Genomic DNA, 25397 nt, shown 5'->3' on the forward strand with positions numbered 1-25397 from the left:
TAACTAATCGTCAACTTTTATTAATAAAAAAGCAATACAAGCAAGAAGTACAACATTGCACTATTTAAACTGTTTTCCATAAACTAAAACAAGTGATAGCATGTTTTTAATTAAGAGTTCACAGCTACAGGCAGTGCAGAATTAGCATTGTGGTTAACTCATATTTCCTCTATTATACCGGCCTCTACTACCCACCGCATGGCTTACACCTGCAAAACAAAAAGAAATGTATTAGGAAGGGTTTTATTTAAATAAAATGATACATCTATAGTAAAAAAAGTCGCTCCATATTCTTCATTTCACTGGTGTGGGTCAGAATTGGAACAAGAAATGTTTCTCAACATCCCACTCACCTCTCTGGCGGGTTATTTGACGTCCCCGGGTTTCTGTTTTCCCTGACTGAGGCTGCCGATTCACCAGCCTGAAAGGTTTGGGCTGGTTGCTGCTGGTGTCTAATAGTAGAATGAATGAATGAATGAATGAATGAATGAATGAATGAATGAATGGAATGAATGAATAAAATAAATAAATATACATTTTTTACACACACTTTCAGCATCAGAATATTGTATGAACAACTTTTTGTAACAAATGCATACACAAACTAGAACACAAGTCCCTATGATTTGTATAGCTTCAAGAACCACCATTTCAAGCTATCATAAGTGGAAGTGTGGTGAAAAATCTCTTAAAACCAGGGGTATTCATTCTTTGGCTAATACAGGAAACTAAAGCATATTCGTTGAAGGAACTTTAAAACCCTAGAAAGACAATCTATTTCTGCATGTCCTGCACAGTCCTATAAACTGGTACTCAGCCCATGGTATACATACCGGCTGAAGAGCTGGAGGGAAGGTCCTGGCTTGTGGAGGGGAGATCTGCATCACCGGATGGCTGACCTGACTCCTCTGCTTCAGACTGGTTCTCCAATTCTAGTAAAGCTTCTACTGCACTAGCCCTTAAAAAGACAGCCCTCACAATCGATTAATCTCACACAACACAACTTAATATTGCAAGTCTAGACCAAATTAAAGTTTAAACGTTAACAAATACTGTTTTCTACATTAAGCTAGCAATATAAACAGTTCCTACTGTACCTCTCAGGCTCTGCTTCCATGAACACTTCATCTCCTTCATCTCCTTGCCCAGCCTCGCTGGCGGTGGACAGGTTTCCCGTCGACGTGGGGACCATCGGCACCGACTGAGAAGCATGCTCCGAGACGTCAGAGGGGTGGCCTTCAGCAAAGACATTAACTAAAACAGAGACACAATCAAGGACTGAGCATTTTCACTTTAACCTGTGAGACCAACTATAGCGCCTCCAACAGTATACTTGCAATGGTCCAACAAAAAACCTTTTACTTTACATCCTATGCTGTTTAAACAGAAACCTGCTTTCACTTTTTTTATTAGAAACTGTAGACACAGTGAAAGTGTCCTCCAAAATCTGCTGTGCAGTTAGACTACGAATGCAAAAAGCAAATTCAAACATCTGTGATCATTCAAATGGGCTATCCGTCTGTACTGCAGAACTCAGAATAGTCCCTGCTGTTGCCTGTACTTAGAGCATTCAAGTACAAAACACATCCATGCCCAAATGCACTGGGAAAGGGTCTGCATAGTAAGATACAAAATGGTAGGAAATCCTCTTTCTAATGCGCTTTACTTGCTCTTATCTGCTCCCTATTTTACTGCATTTAATTCTGTACTTTAGAGTACTGTAATCTGTCACAAGTGTTATTTAATCTGTAGTATTTTGTATTTAATTATATTCTGATGTAACTATCCCTGACACTTATCTGCTCCGTTATTGAATCGTATTTTGTCATATACTTGTACTTGCTAGAACCAAAGTCACTGTATTTTATCTTGCTCTTAATTGTATTAATACATGTACTGTGATTCTTGAAATGTATTTTTGTTTACGACTAAGTCGCCCTGGATAAGGGTGTCTGCTAAGAAATAAATAACAACAATTATAATAACAATAATAATAGGTAATTACCTGGCGCGGCAACCTGCAGTGGTGTGGTTGGAACACTCCGTCCACCAGACTCCTCTTCATGTGCTGCAAGGAACAGGGGAGTTTCGTACATTCCTAGACCTACAGAGCGGATTTTGTTTATAAAAAAAGGTGACATTTAAAACTTTTGACTCCCATTTTAAAAGATTTAAAATGGTTTTATTATTTTGGAGAAGAGAAATTAAGAGCATAACATGAAATCTGGGTTACTGCTGTACACTTACTGGGCAAGGCTTTGAGTTAACACTATACTGTACCTAGTTATATTTCTTTAGAAAACATGGTGTTGCAGCAGGGTTACACAGTCCAAAATAAATTACCATATGCTTGCATGAATGGAAAGGAAGCTCTTTCATCATGCAAGCACTACTAGAAATCAAGATATATTGTAAGACGACAAAATCATTTTGGTAAGCTCTCCTCAATCCAATTTAGAAAAATGGCTTTCTCGGGAGACAATTGTCAGCAATCCTAATTAGTTGACAACATCCCAAAACACCACTAGTTGGATTTCAAGATGCAACTGGGAAGATTAATTAAACTACCTCCTTGTGATGCCAGCTGCCCAAGGTCCGAGTGGCTGGAGCCTGCATGGGGCATGTCATCAAGTGGACCGAACCTGAATCTGGGAACTCCAGCAACCTGGGGAGAGCTGAACACACAATGGGTCAGCTTCAATAATGTCAAGAAAATGGAAAAAAAAAACAAAAAAAAAAAAAATAACACACAAACAAATGCAAGACACCCAAGTAGAGTCCAATGCATCTTTACCAAGAGAAAACTGTAGTTCTACTTACTGAATAGCTTCAGCAAAGCCATCTGTGCGATGAGGCACGACCAGTGTTGGTGTGCTAGGTACCATTCTATCATCGTCATCGAAAAAGTGTTGCTGCAAATCCAAGAAAATAGCACAGTAGGCAAAAAAGGTTATGAAACAGAAAAATTGAGACTGACCTACCAATGTCAGAAAATTACTTATAAAACTATGAGTTCTTAATTGTCCATTATATTCTATCCAATTCCATTTTTTACAGTATTAGATGGAGAATCCTAGAACTCTTCTCAGTTCTCACAAACTTTTCCTGGTTCCTGTGCCTTTACAGCTGTATGTAATAGTGTAATTTCTGTGTAAAGAAAATGCTTGGCAGGAATTTCTGTACACAGCTAGAACAATTAGTTACTCACCATGCCACCAATCCCGGGTGTCAGCTGAAGCCCTCTGCCTACAGACTGGCGACGGATAGGAATGCGCTGCACAACACAAAGGACACCAGTCAGCAGCATGTTCAGCTGTGTGTGCTTCGATACAAACCAGACACTAGCCATTCCAGAGACTGATAATGACTTGGTATAAAACAATGTAACCGTTTTATCTGGTACCTTGTGGCAATTTTACCTGGCTATACCAAACAGGCAACACTATATTAAAAGTGATATTACACAGCAATTGCATTTTTAGTCTATATGTCATTAACCTGGATATGTAATTAAAGCCACTTTGATTACTGTATATTTACACACATGCACAGAACTGGTTGTCTTATTTAGCACACCAAATTGTGCCCAATTCTCATCAAAAACTAGTTGGAGTGCAACTCATCAAGTCCCGGGAAGGGAAAAGCAAGCTGAAATCAAAATGTGAATGCACTGAAGAAAACTAGTCTTCCCTTCACTAAACTGCTTCTGCTAAAAAAAGTCTTTAACAGAGCAGCTCATTTGCTTTCTGCACACAATAGTTATAAGGAGCACACTTAAATATGACACAGGACTGCAACATTTAGAGGAAAATCTCTACTGCACTAAAGCAGTCAGAATTGTTACATTATAGGAGGGCAATTAGGCATTTGAAGTACTTGGAATTTATTTGCATATGTATGCATTACTTGTGCATATCAAAACCCAGCTATTTTGTGCACATGGTTTTACTCAATTAGTAATTTGCACTTTAGTCTGCCGGGTTTCTGCTCTTGTTGCAAATCGGTCTCGGAAATTAAACATTTAACGCTCAAAAGTCAATCAACAAATTCAGGTTTATTCAATTAAATCTCAATCTAGTACAAAGTTTTATTTAGGAAAATTAGCACTAAACAAACAGTTCACAATATATATGGAAATGAGAGATTGAAAACAGATTCAAATTTTCCATCGGTAAGAGTAACAAATCATACCAGTCCCCATATACTTGTAAAAACCTTTGGGTAATAAATGACCACCTCATTCAATCCTATATAACAGATATGTTTTCAGTATAAATCATAACTCATTCAAGTGATTTGCCGAAGTGCCAGATCAACAGCAATGTAGACTGAACATTTCCATTTTGCAGTACATGTACAAGCAGCTGCATTATAATTAGGGCTTCTGATTTTTGGTTTTAACCAGATAACCCCCCCCCCCAAAAAAAAAAAATACAAAAAATTGGTGGATAGCCAATAAACACCGGAAAACACTGGAAAAACTGTGGAAATTATTAATTTATTCACGTTGACGTTACCCTTTTCCCATTAAAAAATAAAACCTACTACAAAAATAATAAATACATTTCCCAGTGCTGCTGGGCAATGTCCTGCCTTCCTGACTTGAATCTATCTGGATTCATTCTGAATACTTTAAACCGCCCCAACTACTGAGTGACAGCACATTCCTACATTTCTATTGGAGACTCGGCTTGCGAGATTTAAAACGAAATTACAATCAGGATGTTAGCTGGATTTAAAACTGTATTACAGTTAAGACACTGAGGATTTAAAACAGAATTGTGGCAAAACGTACAAAAATGCCTACACAAAACACAGAAGAATGTGCCTGTGACCATAGGGATTTCGTTGTGGAAGACAGCAAAGGAAAGAAGGTACAGCTTGTGTGCAAGTACTGTCGAGTTACTACTATACATATGACAGAAAAAACCGCTGAAGCATTTTGGAAAGTAACCGAAAACACTCATTTCATACAGTATATCAAAAACAAAAGCCCTGAAAAATCACCAATTTACATAAAACTCAAAGTTAAAAATAAGCACCGAAATACAAATTAATAAAACCAGAAAAACAGAAGCCCTAATTATAATGCTCCCCAATTTGCCTTGTAAATAAACGCATCTTTCCCTCCTAAGGGAATCCATGGGACAAGCCACCAAAATCTTTTGCCTCAAAGGGAGTAAGAAAAAGGTGGCAATTACTACGCAAATCCTCAAAACAGTTTCAATATTTATGAATGAAAGCAACAATTAATCTGTCCCAGGCACATGCCCTATTGGTTTTATAAAATGTTTTGATTGTAGTTCTTTGTGGTTTACAACATTCAAAAATTACCAATCTGAAATATGGAACTTCACACATTGCAGTTTAAATTAACTTGGGGGAAAAAGCAGCAAAATGTGGTCCTCAGGATAAACTGAAGGAAGTGGTTTCAAAGAGAAGCTTGAATGTTATATCTTGGTTTGTGAGTGTTCAGTAGGGTTGTGCACCTGTGGGGGTGGTCCTAGCTCCTGGGCCGGAGCCTGGATGGTCAGCCTGGGAGGAAGCGGGTGCGGATGTCTCCGTGGCGACTGAGGGTGCCGAGGGGCTGGTCTGTCAGTGCTGTTCTGAGCTGGCTGCAGTGGCTCTCTGGGTGGCTCACTAGAGAAGGGGGTTTCTGTGGTACTGCTGCTTCCTTCACCTGACAGAATAAACATAACTCCAATAAACAAGGATAGCAGGGGACGAGAACAACTGCTTAAACTGAATACATTTAGTACAAGCATTACTTTCATTAGTCTTAGCAACTGTGCTGAGCAAACCCTTTTTTTTTTTTTTTTTTTTTTTTTAAAAGATAAAACAGCCAACCCACTAGTATAAGATAGTATCTGTTAGAAGCTGGTTTGACTGGTATTCTTTTTCAAACGAAACACCCTCTTAGCTTACCGCTGTCCTGTGAATCTGCCACTCTTTGACTCATCTCGGTCGCTCCTAGACTCTCCTCATTCTCTGTGCCAGGGTCTGTCGCTTCAGCACCCTGCTATGCACAAAACAGAAAAGAATGGATCCAAGGTGCATTACTTTCTTTAACTGAAAACTTTTGCTTCACATGTGTACCAGATTCTCTTAAAGCTTTGCAAGTTTAAATGAGTGTTCTTGGAATTAATACAAATGCTGTTTTTATAACACCCCACAAAGAGATTCAATGTAGAATTACGTTTTAAAACAATTAAATAAAACAAAAGCAGACATCACAATGTGTAAAAATACTTGTTTTTGTACAGTCTGGTAACCAATAAAATGACTCAAAATTGCTGGTTACAAAATCAGCGAAAACATCATATTATACTTTACAACTGCTTATTAACCCTTTTGTCCATTTAAACCAATACGCACATGCATTTCCTGAAACTGGATATAAAATGTATGTAATATAAAAAATGTCTGGGGTAGACCTGAAAACATTTACATAGTTAAAAAACAGAATTAGGTTTAAAGTAAAAGGCATTGAAGGTGTACTGGTTACATGAAGACTTTAATAAACATCTCCATGAACTCTGACGAGTTCCAATGCCAACAACCAGTGGACTTAATTTTGTAATGGCAGTGTTGCATCTTATTGACAGTGTGTACAGTACACTATGTGCATCGTTATAGGCAAAATATTCTGATCACCTTTAAATATTTAGCCAAATACTTCAATGCTCTGCTATACTATTCTGTATTAACTATTTAATAGAATTTCCAGCTTTATATCCTTTCAAAAGGGCAAGCTAAACCCGGTAAGGAATATTAACCTCAGTGTCATCTCCTTCGTAAGCCTCGTTCCCATCTGCACTCCCACTTCCTTCATTGCTCTCCTCCCCTTCATCTCCCATCCCAGTGTCATCTTCATCCTCCTCATCTTCGTCCTCCTCGTACTCCTGTGGGAAATACATTTGGATTAGGTAACCCAGACACTAAAGGAATAAGTTAAGAATCAAAATACAAACTTAATTATATGCCTATTACAACAATTAAAAGTATGGGTTTCTAAATCCAGATAGTGCCAAGATGCTTATATGTTCACTCGGCATTGGCGGTTGCCCAATGCTTTGTGAGCTGTTACCGCTAGCTGAAGTTTCTAGTAAAGTATACCTGCTCTCCTTCCTCGTCATTCTCTTCCTCCTCTGTGTCGCTGTCTGTGTCGATCACAATGACATCATGCTGCTTTTCCTCCTGAGAGTCTTGGGTGTTCTGCTGCTCTGGAAGGGGTGAGACCATGTCCACAGGAACAGACTGAAGTACAAGCTCCTCACTGTCCTCTAGGGGAGGGTACACTTCAATAACCAGCTGCACAAAAGAAAACACAGGATTGAAGGGCAGGCACTCAATGCTGTTGAAAATAAAGGTGGTATTAAGTAGGCATACTGATTTAAATGTTACATATACAGCATAATCAACTATAGTTTGCCAGCCTCAGGCAGATACCATACTTCACTATAAATGTGTTAAATTATTTTTGCAGAATTCCTGTATGAGATCTTATGTTACCTGTCCAGGTTCTTGGGATTCCTGGCTTTCTGCTGGAGTTTCTATTTCAATTTCAGTGCTCTCCTCTGCTATGACTTCCTCCTTAAAAGATATCAAAGTTGAAAAAATGTTAACACAATGCAGGCTTTTGCTCTGCAAATAAAACTTCCAGACTTAAATCCAAGGTCTAGGCAGATGTCAGATACTGAAAACAATTGTGGGCTACACTATAGTAATATAAATTCCAAGTCATTCACAGCAAGGCAAGCAACTAAAAGTGAAATATTTCTTGCTATGTAAAAGTATTGCTCCCGCTAGATCAAGATTCAGTTGTGTTGAGACATACCTCAGGGCCAACTCTCTGAATGATTCGCAGCTTCTTTGGAAGAGGTTGATCACCAGTTTCCTCCTGCACTGGCTCTGTGACATCAGTTGTGTTTTCATCTTCCTCTTCACGAGGACGCTTGGACAACAAAGAGCCGGGTGTAGCTGAAACTACAACAGCAGAATGTAATTTAACCACACAGTTCTGCACTGCTGTTTGAAAGTCCAAACATCAACATTTAAAACCTAAATATTTTAAAAGCAGTGTGCCATAGCAGCTATTAAATCTTTTACACTGGTATGGTAAATCAGAGATGTATGTTGTGTTCAGTAATCTCACTGCTAATTCCATAGTGTTTGGTGAAATGAAGATCTTTCACTTCCCCATATCTAGGTCATAAAAGTATTGAGCAAATTAAATATGAATTTAAAAAACAAGCACCAACCTGTGCCAAAAACAGCAGTGGAGGTGGAAGGCCTGTCGACTTGGGTGCTCTGCACTACCTCCACCATGGCGGGGGAGGGGGCTGGGGCTGGGGCTGGCTCCTGACTGGCAGGCTCGATCTGTGGCAGGCTCTGCTGGGTGGGCTGTACGAAGGCTGTGGCTTGATTCTGTTGTTGCTGCACCGTATGAATGGGCTGGGACAGGGCAGTCTGAACATTGGGGCTTGTAGAGCGAATTGATCCACTGGCACTGCCAAACACAGTGACATGTTCCACTGGGCTTTCAGACTGCATGGCTGAAAAACAAACAAACAAACAAACAAACAAACCTCAGCATAAAAATCAGCCCAAAGTTTTTTCATTTATTTAAAATTAAAAACACACCATCTTCACAATATGACTCCGAAGTCAAGCACGTCTTACACTTACCTTCCTGGGTCTCCACCTGAGTTGTTGGCATGACGGTGGCTGTGGGAGTGGTGGTTGGTGGGGTGATCATTGGACGGATGCTTGCTCTTGGAGTGGACTTGTTACCAGGAATGGCAGCAGCTTTGCTAGGCGTTGGAACCAGAGGAGTTGGCTTAATGTTGGCTGTAGGTGGCTCTGAAGAGCTAGCACTAACATTGGAATAATATTTAACCAGTCAGTGTTGGTGCAGAAGTACAAAACACTTAGTTATTTATGGTTTTCATTTCAGACATTAAAACCATAAAAAAAAAACCAAACAAGCCATAAGGCAAATATTCAAAGTTATTACATTATTAAAAAATAAAGCTTACCTCCCCCTATCAACGGAGGCAGGTGTGGTTTTTAGTGAGATTTGTCTCTGCTCAGCTTGTCTTTGCTGTTCTTGAGCCTGAGAAAATAGAATTAGGAAGAGACTGTCTTGGTTAATTCTCAAAGTCTAGATATTTTTAAAAACAACTAACTGTGCCTCCACTGTACCTTGCTAGGCGTTTCCGGGGGCTCATCCCTTGGCTCATGGTGCCTCTCCTGCTGATCACGCAGCTCTCTCTCCAGACGGCAGATCCTGCCTTCATACTGGGACTTCAGGGCACTCATTCGCACCTCCTGCTCCTCCCTGTGCTGCTTCAGCTCATCGTTCTCTTTTGACAGCTGCTCCTTGGCACCTAGTAGAGGAACAAGTCAGATTCATTTCAAGCAAAAAGTAAAAACTAGGTAGGCCTGCAAAAACATAGTAAAAAAACAAAATAAAACTAAAAAGCAAACACACCACACAAAACACACATTTAAGAAAGTAACAAATGTGCTACATCATGCATATTGCAAATTTGTACAAGCTATGCCTCAAACTTAACCAAACGAGCAGTTAAAACACATACCAATAAGCTGATTTATCTTTTGCTTTGCCCCCATGAATGCCTTCTTGGTCTTCTCCTCTTTCTCTGTCATTTGCTGGCGCAGCTGATCCTCCTGGGCGGATTTCTCCTGAAGGTCCTGGCGCAGTCGGCTCAGCTCTGGCTGCAGTTTGCCGATCTGCTCCTGGACGCTCTTCACCTCCACCTCACGCTCGCTAGCCAGCTGAAAGCACAGGATGAGATAATGAAAGCCTTTATAAAACCCACAATGAATGAACGAACACACAACACAAATTTAAAAATTGCCAACCTGCAGAAACAAGTTTGTACATCCCCAAATCTCACAATTCAGGCATTAAAATAGGATGCAGCAAGATAATTTTTTTTTTTTTTTTAAAACTGTTAGCAATTATAAAACCCAAAAGGATTCTCTAATGTTGGATGAGTAAACTTGTCATACCTTCTGCAAATGTTCAACCTGTCCCTCCAGCTCCTTGACCTTAGTCTCCGCTTGGCCAAGAGCATTTTTTAGATCCTGAATTTCTTGGGCAGATGCCTGCTGGGCCTCCTGCTCAATGATGGGCTTAGCAGCAGCTTCAGCGACCAACTGAAGATACAAAAATCAGTTGACATTCTAGAAGCACAACAAAAAAGTTTTCCCCCAATCTATATGAAAGTTTTAAATGGTTCAAGAGATATTAAAACACACATTACACCAAACTACTTAAGAATCTGGGGGAGACTGCATCCAAGGACAAGGAACTGTAACAGATTAATCTTTTACCAAAAAAAATACAGTTAAAAATATTGTAATTTTTTTAATGCAACATACATTTTTAACAGCTATCTTGTTTGTTTATGTCCGTGTCATGTCTGTGGTAAAGGGACTATGTGTATTGCTCAGATCCGCCTCCGTTTTTTTTTTTTTTTGGGTTCTATCGGCCTCTCTCAGCCATTGAAAGCTCATCTTGGCTTTTTCCGGACCAAAAATGACTAGGGACCTGTGGTGGACGTCTTTTTGATGGGACCGGAAAGAAAATTTATAATATCGGACCTGGTCCGACATAGGATTGCAAAGGGTTCATTGTAACTGTAGCAAAAACAGATTTAAAACATCCAGGAAAACATGGGTCAACGTTGTGCTTCTTTTTAAAAATGCATTCGTGCAGCTTGCTCAGGTCATTCAGCCTCCGTTGGTTTGGGGGGGGGGGGGGGGATCTGTGCTTTGTTTAAAACTAAAAATGTTCCCAGTAAAATTGGCCATACGTGCATTGAAATCTGCCTGACCTTTCTGAATACATTTGTTGGTACAGTAATTTTGCCTTCTCCATGACCAGCATGCCACTTACGTAGGAGTGCCTATCTGATTGCATTGCACGCTTGATTGAGTGATTGCAAACTTCCGGTTGAAAGTGGGGGTTCGGTAGACCGGTCAGCTTGTAAGTTTGGTGTTCGTAACTCTTGGGTTCTACTGTATTCAGAGCAAGTTTTGGAAACAGACTCTAAAATTACAGCAAGATCAAAGTACGCCCTTGTGCAAAGGTGTTTAAAAATCCAGCCAAGGTTTTAAGTAACAAATCACTGTAGTTTAAGCATACTTCTGTTCTACAGCAGGACAGTGACTTGTTTTAAAGATATGGAACAGTGTCCAAATACATTTTAAAATAGGGACTTTGAATTTGTGGCAACTCATTCACATACCTTGTCATGCTGTGCTTTGAGCTCTTCATACTGAGTCTTGTACCTGCGGCCAATCTTCTTCACCTGCGTGATGGTCTTTGCCTTCTCCTGGATATCCAGTGCTTTAGCCTCTAGATCCTTATGTAGTGTCTCTTTTTCAGTAGAGACCTTACCAAGATTCTCCCTCAGACTACTGACTTGACTCTGTGCTGTGGACACAGATGCATGCAACCTGAAAGAATTAAAATAAATTAAAAAAAAAAAAAAAAGGTCAGCCCACAACCTTCACTTTTGAAGTCCTATACAAGTATATAACAATGTATTAGTTAGCCACTGTAGTCCAAGTTGCTCTGCATGTCAAAGGCCAACCTTGCAATTTCAGTCTTCAGTTTGCCAGTTTCTTCAGTCAGCTGTTGAATGCGCTTCAGGTGGGCCTCCTTCTCAGAATGGAGCTTCTTGTACTCTTCAGGATCAGCATCTTTCTGTTGGCTTAGCAGATGCTACAAATGAAAAGAACAGATCAGTACGGGAAATCCATAGACAAGAGGAACATGTTTTTGTTATACAGTGGCATGTGTGCACAGAACACTCAAATGCTCAGTGTGTTCTAAACTTACCTGTGTGCGAGTTTTCCAGCGTTTAATATCCTCTTCCAGCAGCTTCTTCTCAGCCTGAAGCATCCCGCTTTTTTCACTCAGCTCTGCATTGGATTCCTGTAGTGGCATTATATCTGCCTCCAGCTTGCGCACCTGATAATTCAACACAACCAAATTGAGCGAGACAGAGAGTCCTCACTTACTCAAAATCCATGAAAACAAACTAAGGTTACAAATCGGTTATATTGCAGTTGATGTTCTCAAAAAACAATGAAGTAGCAAGTGAATTCACCCGATATACTTACTTTAGCCTGCGTCTGCTGAAGTTCCTGCTCCAACCTCTCCCTCTCCTCCCGCAGCATCTTGTTAGTCTCCACAAGGACGTTCATGGAATCTGTCTTCTTCATGAGCGCATCGTGCTGAGCTAGAGTCTTAGCTGTTACCTGCAACATGAGGTAAAGTAAATTCTCTAGACATTTTCAAAAGGGGCATGCTGAAAACGCAAACTGTTCACAATCCAATGCAATTTTAAGATTATTTTGGGGGTATGACTAAAACCCAGTGCTGGATTTGTACAAAACAAAACAATTTTTACCTCAGACATAATGCAGCACTTTACTCACAGGCATATTGAGCAGCAAAGATTACTCTAGTCTAATCTGTCAACCCAACTGGAACTCAGTCTAGTCTAAAAGTCACATTAAAAACAGTATTACTATGACCGCGACAGTTGTATAGACTATATATAAACATTTAATACTACCTTGGACAACCGGTAATTACGGTAACCTTCTGGTCAATGCAGAGATCACCTGTAAACCTGAGATTATACCTGTGCTTTCTCTCGCTCTGCATTCAGACTGTCCTGCAGCTCCTTAAGTTCCCTTTCCAGGTGCTCAACTCGCTGGCGGTGACGCAAACTCTCCACCTGAGCCACTTCGTACCTGGTCTCTGAAATCTCCTTCTCCCGGCGGACAAACCTTACAACAGAAAGGGCGACATTTGTTGGCCATCACAATGAATCTACAAATCAAATTATTATTATTATTATTTATTTATTAGCAGACGCCCTTATCCAGGGTGACTTACAATTGTTACAAGATATCACATTATTTTTGCATAGTCCAGAGCCCTAACCACTACTCTACACTGCTGCCCTACAAATACAAGCAAGCGACTTTGAAGCTGTATTTCAACATTATGTTGCCCTCAAAACTGAAGATAAACACACACACCGCTATTGGATGAGTAGTTCTGTAGTCTAAAAATGTAAGAGCGACGCATGTTAGTCTATTGCAATTTACCTAAGAATCTCGAGGATCTGTTCGTGGGATTTTCCTTCCTCACTCAGGGAGATGTTCATATTGCTCTCCTGGGTAACTTGCTGTACAGAGGCCACCATCTTATTGCCTAGGCTTTCTACCTGTTCATGTAGCAGACTGTTCTGCTTCTGTAGATCCTCACAACGAGATGCCAGCTTGGACACCTCATCCTACCAAAAAATAAAGAGGATTAACAAATACAAGTACAGACAAAAACAAAGGTACAGTGGATTTAAGTAGTGCATGCCCATATAAGCAAATTACAACATAAAAGCCTCTAACTTTTCCACGTTACCTTCAGCATCCTTTCTTGCTCCTCCCAGGATACCTTGCCCTCCAGAAGTTGTGCCTGGGCTCTCTGTGCTTTCTCCTCCAGCTCTTGCCGCATCTGGGAGGTCTGAGACACCTGCTTCTTAGCTGCTTGGAGGGCCTCCACATCAGCAGCATGCAGCATCAGCTCACGCTCATACTTATTCTGGGACTCCGCAGCTAGCTTAGCCTTTATATTAAAAATAAATAAACAAAAATTGTTAAGATAAATCTTTGAAAAGAATTCAGTCTTTTATTATTATTTATTTCTTAGCAGACGCCCTTACCCAGGGCGCCTTACAATTGTTACAAGATATCACATTATTTTTACATACAATTACCCATTTATAGTTGGGTTTTTACTGGTGCAATCTAGGCAAAGTACCTTTGCTCAAGGGTACAGCAGCAGTGTCCCCCACCTGGGATTGAACCCACGACCCCCCGGTCAAAAGTCCAGAGCCCTAACCACTACTCCACACTGCTGCCCTCTGGGAGCTGCATAGCTAGCCAGTGCAAGGCTTTATAGAACACCTGCTGTGTGGTGACATTATTCAACACGTTTTGCTACTGCATTTTACACACCTGCAGCTGGCTGTCCTGGGTGGCCTTCTGCTCATGTGAAGAGGCTACAGCTGCCCTCTGAAGGGCATCCTGGAGCTCTGCCTGGATGTTGGTCAGGTTTTTCTTCAGCTCAGACATCTGCAAATAGGGGAAACTGATTAATTAAAGAGTATGTACTTGATTTTCAGCATAATTGTTTCCTGTATATTTATTTATTTATTTATTTATTTTTACAAAGGATCTGTTTAAGGTAACAAAACGGAAGCAGTGTTGATTTTTCATTACCTGCTCCTCCAGATTCACAATGGCTTTGCGCTTCTCCTCCCGCAGGTCCTGTTTTTCCTTCTCTGCTTCAACCAGTTTCTTCTCCAGCTGCACTTGATACTCGCGAGACTCCTTCAGACGAGCCTCAATAGTGGTGCGAGCTTCATCGGTTACCTAAGACAACAGGGAATTAGGACATTTACCCAAAGACAGCAGAGCCCAACCAAGGAGTATGCTTCTAGCCTGTTCACACAGTTGTGCGAATTTCCTCCAGCTCATTTTCAAACTGTAGCCAGAATAGCGGCTCATGGTTTTGCCTATTGGTTCTTTCTAGCCACAGTACGAAAGAATTACCAGAATGAAATGGAACAAATTTGAGGATAAAATTTGTTTAACAGAGCTATTTGGACAGAGACACTAAAAGATCAAGAACCTCACCTGTTTCTCCTTGTTCAGAGACTCCTCCAGACTAAGCACCATGGACCTGTACTGCTCAACATTGCTGGTCGAGGTTTTCAGGCGCTCCCTCAGATCATTGTTCTGTTCCTCTGTCTGCCTGAGGCGAGTGCGAAGATCCTCAAGGTCCTTCTCTGCACCCTGGGGTCCTAAAAATCAAACCACCTCAACTGCATTATTTACAGTTTAAAATAAAATTGGTGCACCTCGACAAAGAACTGAGATTTGTCACTTTTAAAACTACTTATTTTCAGTTTTAAAATGATTGTACTACGGCTGAAAATCAGGACAGGAGAATTCCAGCAGTCCATCTGTTGCGGACAATGTGCCTTATTCTGCAAAATCTTCAACCATAGAGCTCAATAGACGTGATCTGTTTCACACTGCCCTTACATACCACATCTTTTAAAAGTAAGTTCAATGTAGTTTAATTGATATTTCTTGAGCTGTTCCAATGGAACGTTAACATTTTAAAAAGTATACTTTGGAGTTGACTTGTCTACATGCCATCTGGCTTATTTAATAAACTCAAAGTATAAGACATTCAAGAAATGTTTTAGGATTCAATATTAAGTTGGAGAAAACCCTGTATTTATATTAGAGCAAATTAAAACTAACAGCTTCCTTACAACAAACAGCTCAGGGAAATCCCACCCAAAAACATATAGGCCTACTGCTCCAGTTATATTTCTGTAACACTATTTAAAAAAAAAAAAAAAAAATCCAATGTGAATTAAAACTAACTCTTTACAGCACAACATCAGATCAGCAGCAGAAAAGCCTGTGGATTACCTTTAGCGCCAGCTCCTTGTGACACCTGTGATGCTAGCTGGGATTCAGCATTGCTGATCTGCTGTCTCAGTGTAGCAATCTCCTTCTCTGCATTTTTCAGCAGCTCCTTGGTTTTGAGATGCATGGCTCCTTGTGTTTCAAGCTGCTTCTTAGCTTCTAGCAGCTGCAACTGTGACAACAGACATTCACATTTACCTAAACTTCCATACCATCTCCACAGGCATTTCCAATTGATAAGAGAACAGTTACTTTATGTATAGCCTGTGTTTACTGTTTGAAATGAAAACACATTTCTGCAAGTATCAAGTCCTGAAATACAATTTTAAAATGTTTCCTTTTGTGTTCAAGAGAAATCAGATCAGAAAATTTAAAGGTCAGCTGGCACTTACATCCTGGTTTCTGCCAAGTAAGTGTCTCTGCTCCACCTCATATTCCAGTTTCTTTTTTAGCTGGATAATCTCCCTCTCTTGTTTCTCAATCTGGTTGTTAAGTCGCTGTTTGGTCTCTGTCTCAGAGCGATCCAGCGTCACCTAAAAATAAATACACACAATTAAGACATGTAGGTCTTCAATGGACTTGGTTTGTGAATGTATTCAATATGTTGCACACTGTCAAAAGGAGGTAGTTAAGTTGCTCAGACAGCTGTTTAATCGGCATACACAACCAAATTTTAACCTGCCATCGATTACAGGGATGGTTCTACTTGCAAAGGTAAGCCCTATATCTGAAAAGCTTGGGCCTCGTACCTGAATGGACTGGAGGTTAGTTAACAGCAGGTTCTGCCCCCTCTGTTCTGCAAGAATAGATTCCTTCTCTTGATAAAGCCTTGACTCCACCATCTTCAGCATATCCCTTTCCTTTCTCATGTTTTCACCTCTGACCTACAGAATGACAGGAAAAAAGGTCACAAGTTTTCTTCCACTTGCCTTCCAGGCTGTGCAACATGTACAATGACAGAGTAATGATATTTAAATTTTGTTGGTGCCTACATTTGATTTCCATAGCTCTTACCTCGGCTACAGCCAGCTTCTCATTGACAGCACGGAGATCCTGGGTCATGGTGTGGATGATCTGCTCCTGTTTCTGGGTAGTGGTGGACAGTTTTTGACACTTCTCCCTCATTGATGCAATCTCACGTCGGTATCCATCGACATTATCCTGCAGCATCTCATAACTGTAAATTAAAAATATAGGAATGAAAATATACTGCATGCAATCTCTTTTGCAGAGGGATCCCCCCCATCAAAGTCTCTGTGCAACAGTCTTGGTTATATTTTAAACAGCAATTCCAGTGCTTACCGCTTGGAAGCAAACTCCAACTGGGTGGATATTTTTGTGTTCTGAGAACGCAGTTCAGTGACTTGCTCTTGCAGCTTCTCACTATGTTCATTGAGGATTTTATCATTTTCAGCTTTCTCCTTCTTGTCCATTGAAAACACTTCTTGTAGCTACATAAGACACAATCAAAAGTTGTGTAAGAAAAACAGAGTAGCCTGTGCAATATTATACATGATCCATCAAGACAAAAATATATAAATATTATAGCGACCTCTGGTGGCCCCATTGAGCTTAAGTTATTTTCAGAAGTTAGATTCCTATTGCATATATTTAGCAAAATCTGAGCAGCTTTGACTTCCCAATTCTCTTGCAAGCTGCACAATGCGATATCTATTATACAATGAGACACCCTAAGCAGACATATGCTGCATGTCAAAAAATAGTCCATCTCTATATGCATGTGCAAAAACAGACATTTAACACATTATAAAAAAAAATTACAACATAAAAACCAACAAATCAAGTTGTAAAAAGGAACATTTGTTTAGGGAGGTTTAAGCTTTTTCACAGCAACTAAGAGCAAGCCTAAAGAAGGTACCAATACCAGTATCCTGCCTAAACTTCCTCAGCCCAGAAATGCAGCAAAGGTGGTAATGCCAATGAATACCTGTTTAAGTGCTGCCCTGGCTTCGACCAACTCAGTTGACTGTAATGTGGACATTTGAGCTGGAGTGGACACTGTTGGAGTAACTCCAGGAGAGCGTCGAGGAGTGGAGGTCAGAGCGATCTCCTCTGAAACACCTGGACATACAAAGTACACATCAGACTACAAACCTTAGTGAATGTTATAAGCAATGGGCCATACAGCACCAAAATAGTATCAATCTCAAATCTATCAAATGAAGCAATTGTGGGTCATTTTACTGCGTGGACTATGACACCTTTCAAAGACACAAGCACTCACTCTGCATAGGGAAGGAGACTCCTGTGGTCTGTGCCAGCAGGATGCGGTACATATCTCGCTGGCGTACGATGGACTCCACCAGCTGCATCTGGTGATTGCGGCCGTCCCGAAGTCGTTCCAGCTCACTTAGAGCTTTCTCCAAGTTCAACTGCAGCTCTGCAACCCTGTCAAATTAAAATAAAACCCATAGTTATCAGGGACATTCCTGCAATGCACAAGTAGGAATCAGATGAAAAGAATTTTATAAAACATGTTTCAACAAATTCATACTTTGAAGATGTGGTTTCTTGCTCTTCCTTCTCCTGTGCCTCTCCAAGTTCTCGCAATGCCACTAGGAGGCGCTGGTTCTGCTGCTGCAGTTCCTCAATATTGCGGTAGGTGACAAGGCGCCGAGATATGACTTCAGAGGAACTGCTGATGTCTGCAGAGCTCACCTCTTCACCAACATCATCGCGGATCACATGGTTCCCTCTTGCCTCCTCCAGCTCAATCAGCAAAACTCTAATCTGAAAAATAAACGGCATTTCAGATATATAGAATGGCGAGAGGCTACATCACAAGCACATCAGTCTTTTCCTTTTTTATTAACATTGAAAATATACAAGCCAAGCCAATCTACCTGTTGAGACATGTCAGTCAGCTGGAGCTCAGATCTTTGGTTGTCCCTCTCTAGCACTGAGGAACGCTTGTTGGCCTCATCAGTATCTTTCTGGAGTCTGTGAATTTCCTGAATTGGAAACAAAAACATCCAAGTCAGAACTAATCAATTTAACAAGATTCCAACAACCAAATGACTAGAGACCTTTTTAATATGGAGTCATACCTTCATAGCCTGCTCTAGTTTAGCAGAAAGACTGGCAACAGACTTCTGCATGCGCTCATATTCCTCACGCTGGCGTTTCAGGATAGGAGCCTTGGCCTCAACCTCCTGTACAATCTCATCCAGGTACTTGTTAACACGTTTGATCTCCAGTTTTTCCAACAGCAACTGATCCTGAGTTTCCACATAGGCATTATAGAGCTGCAAGAGGACAGAGTGAAAAATCAATACAGGAGCACCTAAAAGCAACTGGGGCTTGGTAAATGTTTTGTTTTCAATTATTTCATACCTCTGTCAACTTCATTCCAGGTTTTACTATTTTTGCTACAGCTGCTGCAGTGGGAGACATCGTTGTCAACTCCTCCTCTGTAAGTGCAGCCACACCTGGAAAACAAATACATATTTAATTATGCAATTCTAGTGCATGTGTTTTAATCCAAAGCTGTAAATATTCCCCTTTTGACAACTGTCATTACCAAGAGGACGCTCACAGTGCCATTTTCAACCCAAATACATTTTGCTCAACAATTAAGAGAGGGGGATATTTGAGCAGATGATCAAGTGACTCCAGAAATCATGCTTTACCTTTCCGCTTAAAAGCAGAGAGCAGGTCATTAGCATTGTCCAGCTCTTTCTCCATATTGACAATCTTTTCTTTTAGCTCTGCTTCCATGCTTTCTTTGGAGGCCTCCATTTCTGTCTGCTGTCGTTCAGTCACTTTGATGGCTGTTAAGATAGGAGAAGAAAAAGCAGCCGATACCATGAAGCAGTTGTCTTTAAATTCTTGCAATGCTACTTACTACTTCGGGTTCCTACCTTCTTCAGCCTCCTTTAGCAGCTTGTGGAGTTCCTCCACTGCCCTGGTTAGCTCACCAGCCTTGGACTCAGAATCTGCTGCTGAGCTCTGAAATGAAGAGCCAACTTATTAAGTCTGACTACAGTGGGGTGTGTTACAGTAGTTTTGTCATTTTCCAACAATGTGTTTGTCAGCACTCGGATATCCGTTACCCAGATACACGTCCATCGCGTTTTACCGCCCTTCATTAAGAATAAAATCAATCCTCATTAAGAATAATATTAATTCTGGAAACTAGTGTTTTTTTGTTTTTTAATCTTTTGCTAAATTGCATTGCCTTTTACACAGTTCTGTGCATGGGTAACATTTTTTTTCATTTTGCTGTTGGGTTGTTAATGGGGCATTTACATAATGCTAGTACAATAGTACTGGATTTAAAAGTATGTAGTGTATTCCAGTCTACGTGCATTTTGGCAAGTGATATTTTCAGAATCATATAGTTCTGAATTAATGCTACTTCTGTTGAAAATAGTACTGTACTCGTTTAACCGCCACTGAAGTCAATTTTATAGCATCGGATACATGAGTGCTGACTGTACATATAAATAAGTCAAATAGACATGCACTTGCCTTATAAAGATTGGAAAGTTTTATATGAGCGTTGAGTTCATTGCGGAACCTTTCTTCCATGCCGGCCTGCTGTTCCTTTGCCTAAAGAAAAAAATAATAATAATAATAATAATAACAATAATAATAATAATAATGTTGTTGTTTTGTATATGTAAAGAAGTTTATGTATATGTAAAGAATTTACATCTTTCAATTTGCCCATCAGGTCCTCTACTTGATTCCGGAAGTTCTCATTGGATGCTTTTAGGGTGCTCACTTGCTCTTCCAGTCTGGTAACCTGGACAAGTAAGAATATCATGAGCTGGTTATGCATCATTATACTTTGCACCCTCAACATTAATAAAAAAGCAGCTTTCTGTGTTCATCCAAGTCAGCACGGTTTACCTCATCCTTTTTGTTCTCCAGGTTGCATTTAAGCTCCAGGATTTCATTTCCTTTCTCACGGGAGACAGAAAGCAGCTCATCAGTCTTGGCGGACAGCTCAGCATTTAGCCAGGTGTTCTGGCTCTGAAACAGCTCCTTCTCCTGCTCCAATCGTTTTTCACGGTACTAGAATAAAAGCCACAACAGCACCCTTATAGTCATTTCAGCTAAAGGCAAGCCAAGTACTGAACAAATTATTTATTTTTGAAGTCAGAACAGATTTCCCACCTTGATCGAAACCTCTGAAGACTGAAGTTCATCAAGTTTCAACTGGAGTTCCATCTTTGCAGTATTTGTTTCCACAAGTTTTGTATTCAAGCGTCTCAGGTCCTCTGAAAATGAATGGCAAGAAAAGCATTGATAAACCAGTGCTGGCTTCAAGCAGCAAGCCCACACAGGAAAATATCACCCAAAGCTAGTGTTGTACAGGTCCAGAGAAGGTTTTCATTTAACCAATGCATTAAATAAAAACTTAGAGCAACAATTTAATCCAATACTATTAGCGCATGTTTGTGAACATCTTGAAATGTATCCATTAAAAAAAAAAAAAATCACTGATGGATTATAAAAAATCTTACCACCAAAATGTTCCCCCTCCTGGGAACTTTTCTCAAGTTTTCTGACCAATTCCCGTTTTTCAGCCTCCAGCTCATCCTTAGTTCTAATAAGTTGACTCTTAATACAAAAACGTTTACATTAGGTATAATCAATCATAGAAGCCATCCATTTAGTTAATATCATATATTGTGGAACATTAAACAGCATTGCCTCTAGTGAATTCTTAAGGTGTAAGGAAAATAACTTAAATACTGGAAAGTTAATGATCCAGTGATCATATTAAAAAAAAAAAAAAGAAAAAAAAATACCTGTTTTGATGAAAAACTCTCTTGTGCCGCTTCATATTCTTTAATCCTCACTTTCAGAGCCTTCAATTCCTCATCTGCAAAAATTGGATCAACTGAATATACTGTATATACAGGGTATGTTTACCACATCATATCATTGATATGGTAAAATTACACACATTATATATATATATCCCTACCTAGCATTACCAAATACGTGCTGCTGATTAAATGAGGTAATTTGAAGGTACTTACTGTGCTTATTGAGCTCCTCTTGTAGGCTATGACGGTCCTGAGATTCAGACACAAGCTTATCCTGACTCTGAGCCAGTCGCTTCTCAACCTCAAAGTATTGTTGCTCTGTACAAGAAAAATAAAGCATAACATTTGTACATCTGATGTGATTAAAATGCAATGTTTTACCATGTGTAAAGTATAGGTAAGGTTTTATCGAGTTTGCCACTATAATGCTGTGATTATTTTAAGTGTATTGATATTACAAGTAGGAATATACGCTACTACTTATATTACACAGCACATCTTAAGTGTTTGACCGAAAACAAAACACGATCTAACATACCTCTATAGCGACTGTACTTCGTCGTTAGTAAAGGCAAATATTAAAAAAACCTTTCTTTACCACCCATGGCCCAGTAGTACACTCCCCAAAACAGGGCAATTCAGTAAACAACGCAGACCGAGGCCTGGTTGCTTCAAAACTGTATTCAAATAGGACAAATACATTTTTCAAAACATTGCCACAGTAGAAATAATTGTACAGTAAAGGCAACCACTTATCGCCGTACTAAATTAATTTGTGCGTGCATTTCCAATATATAGCCCAATGATGATGAAAATGTACATATTTAGAGAACAACACGCACTGCATTACCGCCATAAATTTACTTACCACTATCTACTTTAAAACGCTCGTGACGGGCTTTGAGTGCATCTATTTCTGATTGCTGGTCCGAAAGGAACTTCTCCAGCTTGTTTTGGACAGGTTTGGGTAGTTTGTTGAGCTCAGTACGCTCCAGTATCTGTTGCAGTACCGCCGCCATCTTCAGTCAACCCCTTCGACCGCACTTCGAAATTATCGTGGTACCGACTCTCACTTTACAAGCAAGGCCGCAGGGAGGTATGGGAATTGTATTTTTTCTTCTTTTTTTTTCTTTACAGGAAACAGAAATGTGTTTTGGGAATTGTATACACTTTGCTGAGCTGAAGAAACCTGAAGGCTAAAGGCAAAACCCTTTTAATTTATTTTTTTATTCTAGCGCTATGTTCAGATATTTTGTGACATGATCGGCTTTCACTGGTTTAATGTATTGTTAATACAATTGTAGGTTTCAGACGTGAAAAGCATTCTAAGTATAGTCTGATCAGTAATAGAAACGGCCAAAACATTTGGCACGCATTGACGCTGTGTGTTGCACGCTCTTACGTGGTTTAGTTGTTCAGTAGCGTCATATACGCGCGTCTAGCTTGCAGGTGATTGGTTGTTGATAGTTTAATTATTAGTTGGTGCAGAGGTTGGAAGCATATGGTTGTTATTTCATTATTTTTATTTTGTTTGTTAAGTTTTATTTTCAGTTCCTTACGAAACGTGGGTTGATAGGTGTTTGATCAATTAATAACAATATAAATCAGGAGTTTTTGGTATTTTGAAAATTGTGATGCTACTAAATAAGGAATGTGAAGCTAGACGGAAATTGAATAAAATATAATGAAAAAATGTTTCATAGCTTTGATGACGTGAAATTACTGTGATACGAGTTATTTAATGATGTGGCGACAGCGCACTTAGTACTTCAGATACCGGTGAACATATGTTTGGTTTTGCAAATATCAACTACCGTGCTGAACCACTGACTGCAGAATCGAAACTTGATAATAGTAATAGACACAACATGATTTAAGTACTGTATAACTAGCCAAGACTGTAAACCCCAGTAGGATACTGGAATTTAAAAAGTAAATGTCTGAATGTTGTTTTGTGCAGACCTGGCTAACACCACCAATCACTAACAGCAAAGATGGGCAGAACTTACTTTGTGGAAGACTCTGTTGAGCAGTACCTACAGAATATTCTTGACACGTCAGGGAAGGCCTGTGTCACTGGTCTTCTAATTGGGCAGGTAAGGTTAATTCTTAATTAACGTGACGTAGTAAAACCAGGAATGAATCAAACTGCAATGCAACGGGAGTCTTATTGCCCTGCGTCATTAGTTAAGAACATACTTTTGATTAAGTATCTGATTTCCACTGTCCGCCTAAGAAAGTTGGCCCATTAGTAATATCATTGATCTCGACATTTTTTGTTTGTTTGTTTGTTTGTTTTAGTGCTCCCCACAGAGAGATTTTGTTTTGCTAGCTGTCCGTACCTCACCAAAGGAAACACAGAGTGATGAAGTAGATGAAGAATGGGTTGTTGAACATGCAACACAGGTATGTGATTTTCTTTATTTCCCAAAACATTACATTACATGTCTTGGAATGTACCAGACTTCATTCTTAGTTTATTTTGAAATAAAAGGTGACTATCGGTTACTGTTCATCCAACAAGCTTTTTAGTTTCTTCTTTGCTTGTTCAGTACTTTCACAATCAATCCCAACAGGTCCTACTCACTCTTCTGATTTCCTGAGGTCAGGGAGTCTCATATTGATAGCTTTGCTATTTGAGGACACTTCTTTATGCCTACTGATGTTGCTCCAACAAGGAACAGGGCTTTGTATTTGTAAATTAAAAACCATTACATGAGATATAGAAATACCTGTAAATATTAAATATGTAGTGTTGTTTATATCGGTGGTTTGGGTATTTCCTGTATATTGTCGTCAGTACTGTACATGTTGAGGTTTGTCTTGAACAATACTTTGGTGCAGGTGTCCCGAATGTTGCCAGGAGGTTTAGCAGTCCTCGGTGTGTTTCTGCGTGCCGCCCCAGAACTGTCCATTCAGGCCCAGAATATTCTGCGCAGGGTGAGTAAACTCGTTCTAGTAAGCTTAGTAAATCATAAATATACAGTAGGATGGCATAGCATTATTTGCAGCTGTTGTGGCAAAATTGGTTCTACAGTATTTTGTATTTTGGTTGCCATGTGGCAAAAACATGAACAAAACATTATTCAAAGCAGTACGTATGGTTTGCACCCAGTGTAGAGACCGGATAGGCTGAACTATTGAAGTGTGTATCTTGGGAATCCCTTTTGGTTTTGAAAAACTGTGCTTGGCTTTTATTACGATAGACTGTTCAACATACTGGTCATGACAACCTGTTTTTTTATTGTACTGACCCCAGTGGTAGTGTGCGATTTGCAAAACTTAACAGGTATGCATTATTTGTATGTATGCTATTTACATCTCTATTTTTATTTGCAGCTGGTTTTTGCCGTGGAGAAGTCAATCACTAAGGCAAGACTGTGGAAGCTCGCTAATGATGAAGTTCATGACAGAGTGGCACTTAATATCTGTTCAGAGACAAAAAAGTATCCTTCACTGCAGTGACTCAAAGTGTATATATATATATATATATATATATATATATATATATATATATATATATATATATATATATATATATATATAATCCAGGGCTGGCAATGGAACGTTAAACAAGCAATGTGATTAAAGTTCCAGCTGTCCGTATAGTGGATGAATACGGACAGTTGGAGCCTTGACACATATTATAAATCACTGCGCTGCCTCACAGAATTTAAAAGTATTGGACGGTAGCCATCTTGCTTTTACAGTTACAGATGTACAGCTGTAACTATGAAAATGAATGACCAATTACCTGCAAAAAATCTGTATACGTTGAATGTATGGACTTCTCGGGGATTGGAGGCACTCGACTCACAATGCCCCGACATGCCTTATTGCATACATATATATATGGTGGGGGGGCTCTTAGGGAAACAAATCCCAAAGTTTGATGCTTCAAAGTGTTTATCTAATAATAAGTGTTGGGTTTTATTATCTTAATTAAATCAATAAGTATTTCCTTATTTATAAAAGGAATAGCTGAAATTACACTGTATGTGTGTTTGTGTGTATATAGTATGCGTGGACTGGGTGGCCATG

The 25397-nt window shown here is 39.7% G+C and overlaps 2 protein-coding genes across 13 annotated transcripts in view; one reads left to right on the forward strand and one right to left on the reverse strand.

The window, feature by feature from the left end:
• Positions 1-22515, reverse strand: LOC117405181 (nucleoprotein TPR). Of its 2 annotated transcripts, none has more exons than XM_034008037.3 (51): positions 22225-22515; positions 21570-21674; positions 21336-21409; positions 21048-21144; positions 20698-20801; positions 20431-20595; positions 20231-20323; positions 20047-20127; positions 19437-19524; positions 19206-19346; positions 18910-19004; positions 18624-18821; positions 18420-18527; positions 18071-18306; positions 17801-17964; positions 17504-17637; positions 16858-17006; positions 16570-16732; positions 16305-16439; positions 15948-16088; positions 15559-15727; positions 14749-14915; positions 14332-14484; positions 14068-14184; positions 13472-13675; positions 13159-13346; positions 12687-12834; positions 12160-12297; positions 11876-12007; positions 11628-11758; positions 11280-11490; positions 10039-10185; positions 9603-9801; positions 9205-9389; positions 9039-9115; positions 8689-8876; positions 8262-8555; positions 7838-7986; positions 7513-7593; positions 7117-7311; positions 6777-6902; positions 5926-6016; positions 5490-5680; positions 3209-3274; positions 2821-2912; positions 2569-2675; positions 2006-2104; positions 1098-1254; positions 834-958; positions 354-452; positions 1-209 (listed from the first exon to the last, which is right to left on the reverse strand). In XM_034008037.3, exons 1-51 carry the CDS (start codon positions 22373-22375, stop codon positions 154-156), a joined length of 7104 nt encoding a protein of 2367 aa, XP_033863928.3. In that variant the 5' UTR covers positions 22376-22515; the 3' UTR covers positions 1-153. The 2 variants fall into 2 exon arrangements, with proteins under 2 accessions (XP_033863928.3, XP_033863922.3); XM_034008031.3 differs by having other exon boundaries at positions 5926-6019.
• The window catches only part of LOC117405187 (protein odr-4 homolog), a 14805-nt gene continuing 11824 nt past the window's right edge, over positions 22417-25397 (forward strand). For 8 of the 11 annotated variants that reach the window (XM_059031732.1, XM_059031728.1, XM_059031724.1 and 5 more), the window contains exons 1-5: positions 22814-22920; positions 23317-23452; positions 23658-23762; positions 24201-24296; positions 24696-24802. In XM_059031732.1, the coding sequence (XP_058887715.1) occupies positions 23351-23452; positions 23658-23762; positions 24201-24296; positions 24696-24802 (410 nt within the window). In that variant the 5' untranslated portion in view covers positions 22814-22920; positions 23317-23350. Of the gene's footprint in view, positions 22453-22490; positions 22559-22791; positions 22921-23316; positions 23453-23657; positions 23763-24200; positions 24297-24695; positions 24803-25397 lie in introns of those variants that run through there. The other 3 variants (XM_059031727.1, XM_059031726.1, XM_059031725.1) reach the window with 3 other exon arrangements.

The sequence above is a fragment of the Acipenser ruthenus genome, chromosome 10, assembly GCF_902713425.1.
Source record: "Acipenser ruthenus chromosome 10, fAciRut3.2 maternal haplotype, whole genome shotgun sequence".
Taxonomy (NCBI): Eukaryota; Metazoa; Chordata; class Actinopteri; order Acipenseriformes; family Acipenseridae; genus Acipenser; species Acipenser ruthenus.

Excerpts from the sequence above, each read along its gene's own strand:
- LOC117405181 (XM_034008031.3), bottom strand. The coding sequence starts at position 22,375 with ATGGCGGCGGTACTGCAACAGATACTGGAGCGTACTGAGCTCAACAAA. Across the intron at positions 20,596-20,697 it reads CTTCAGAGGTTTCGATCAAG|TACCGTGAAAAACGATTGGA; the intron begins GTGGGAAATCTG and ends CTTTTATTCTAG. Across the intron at positions 7,312-7,512 it reads AATCCCAAGAACCTGGACAG|CTGGTTATTGAAGTGTACCC; the intron begins GTAACATAAGAT and ends TCTTTTGTGCAG.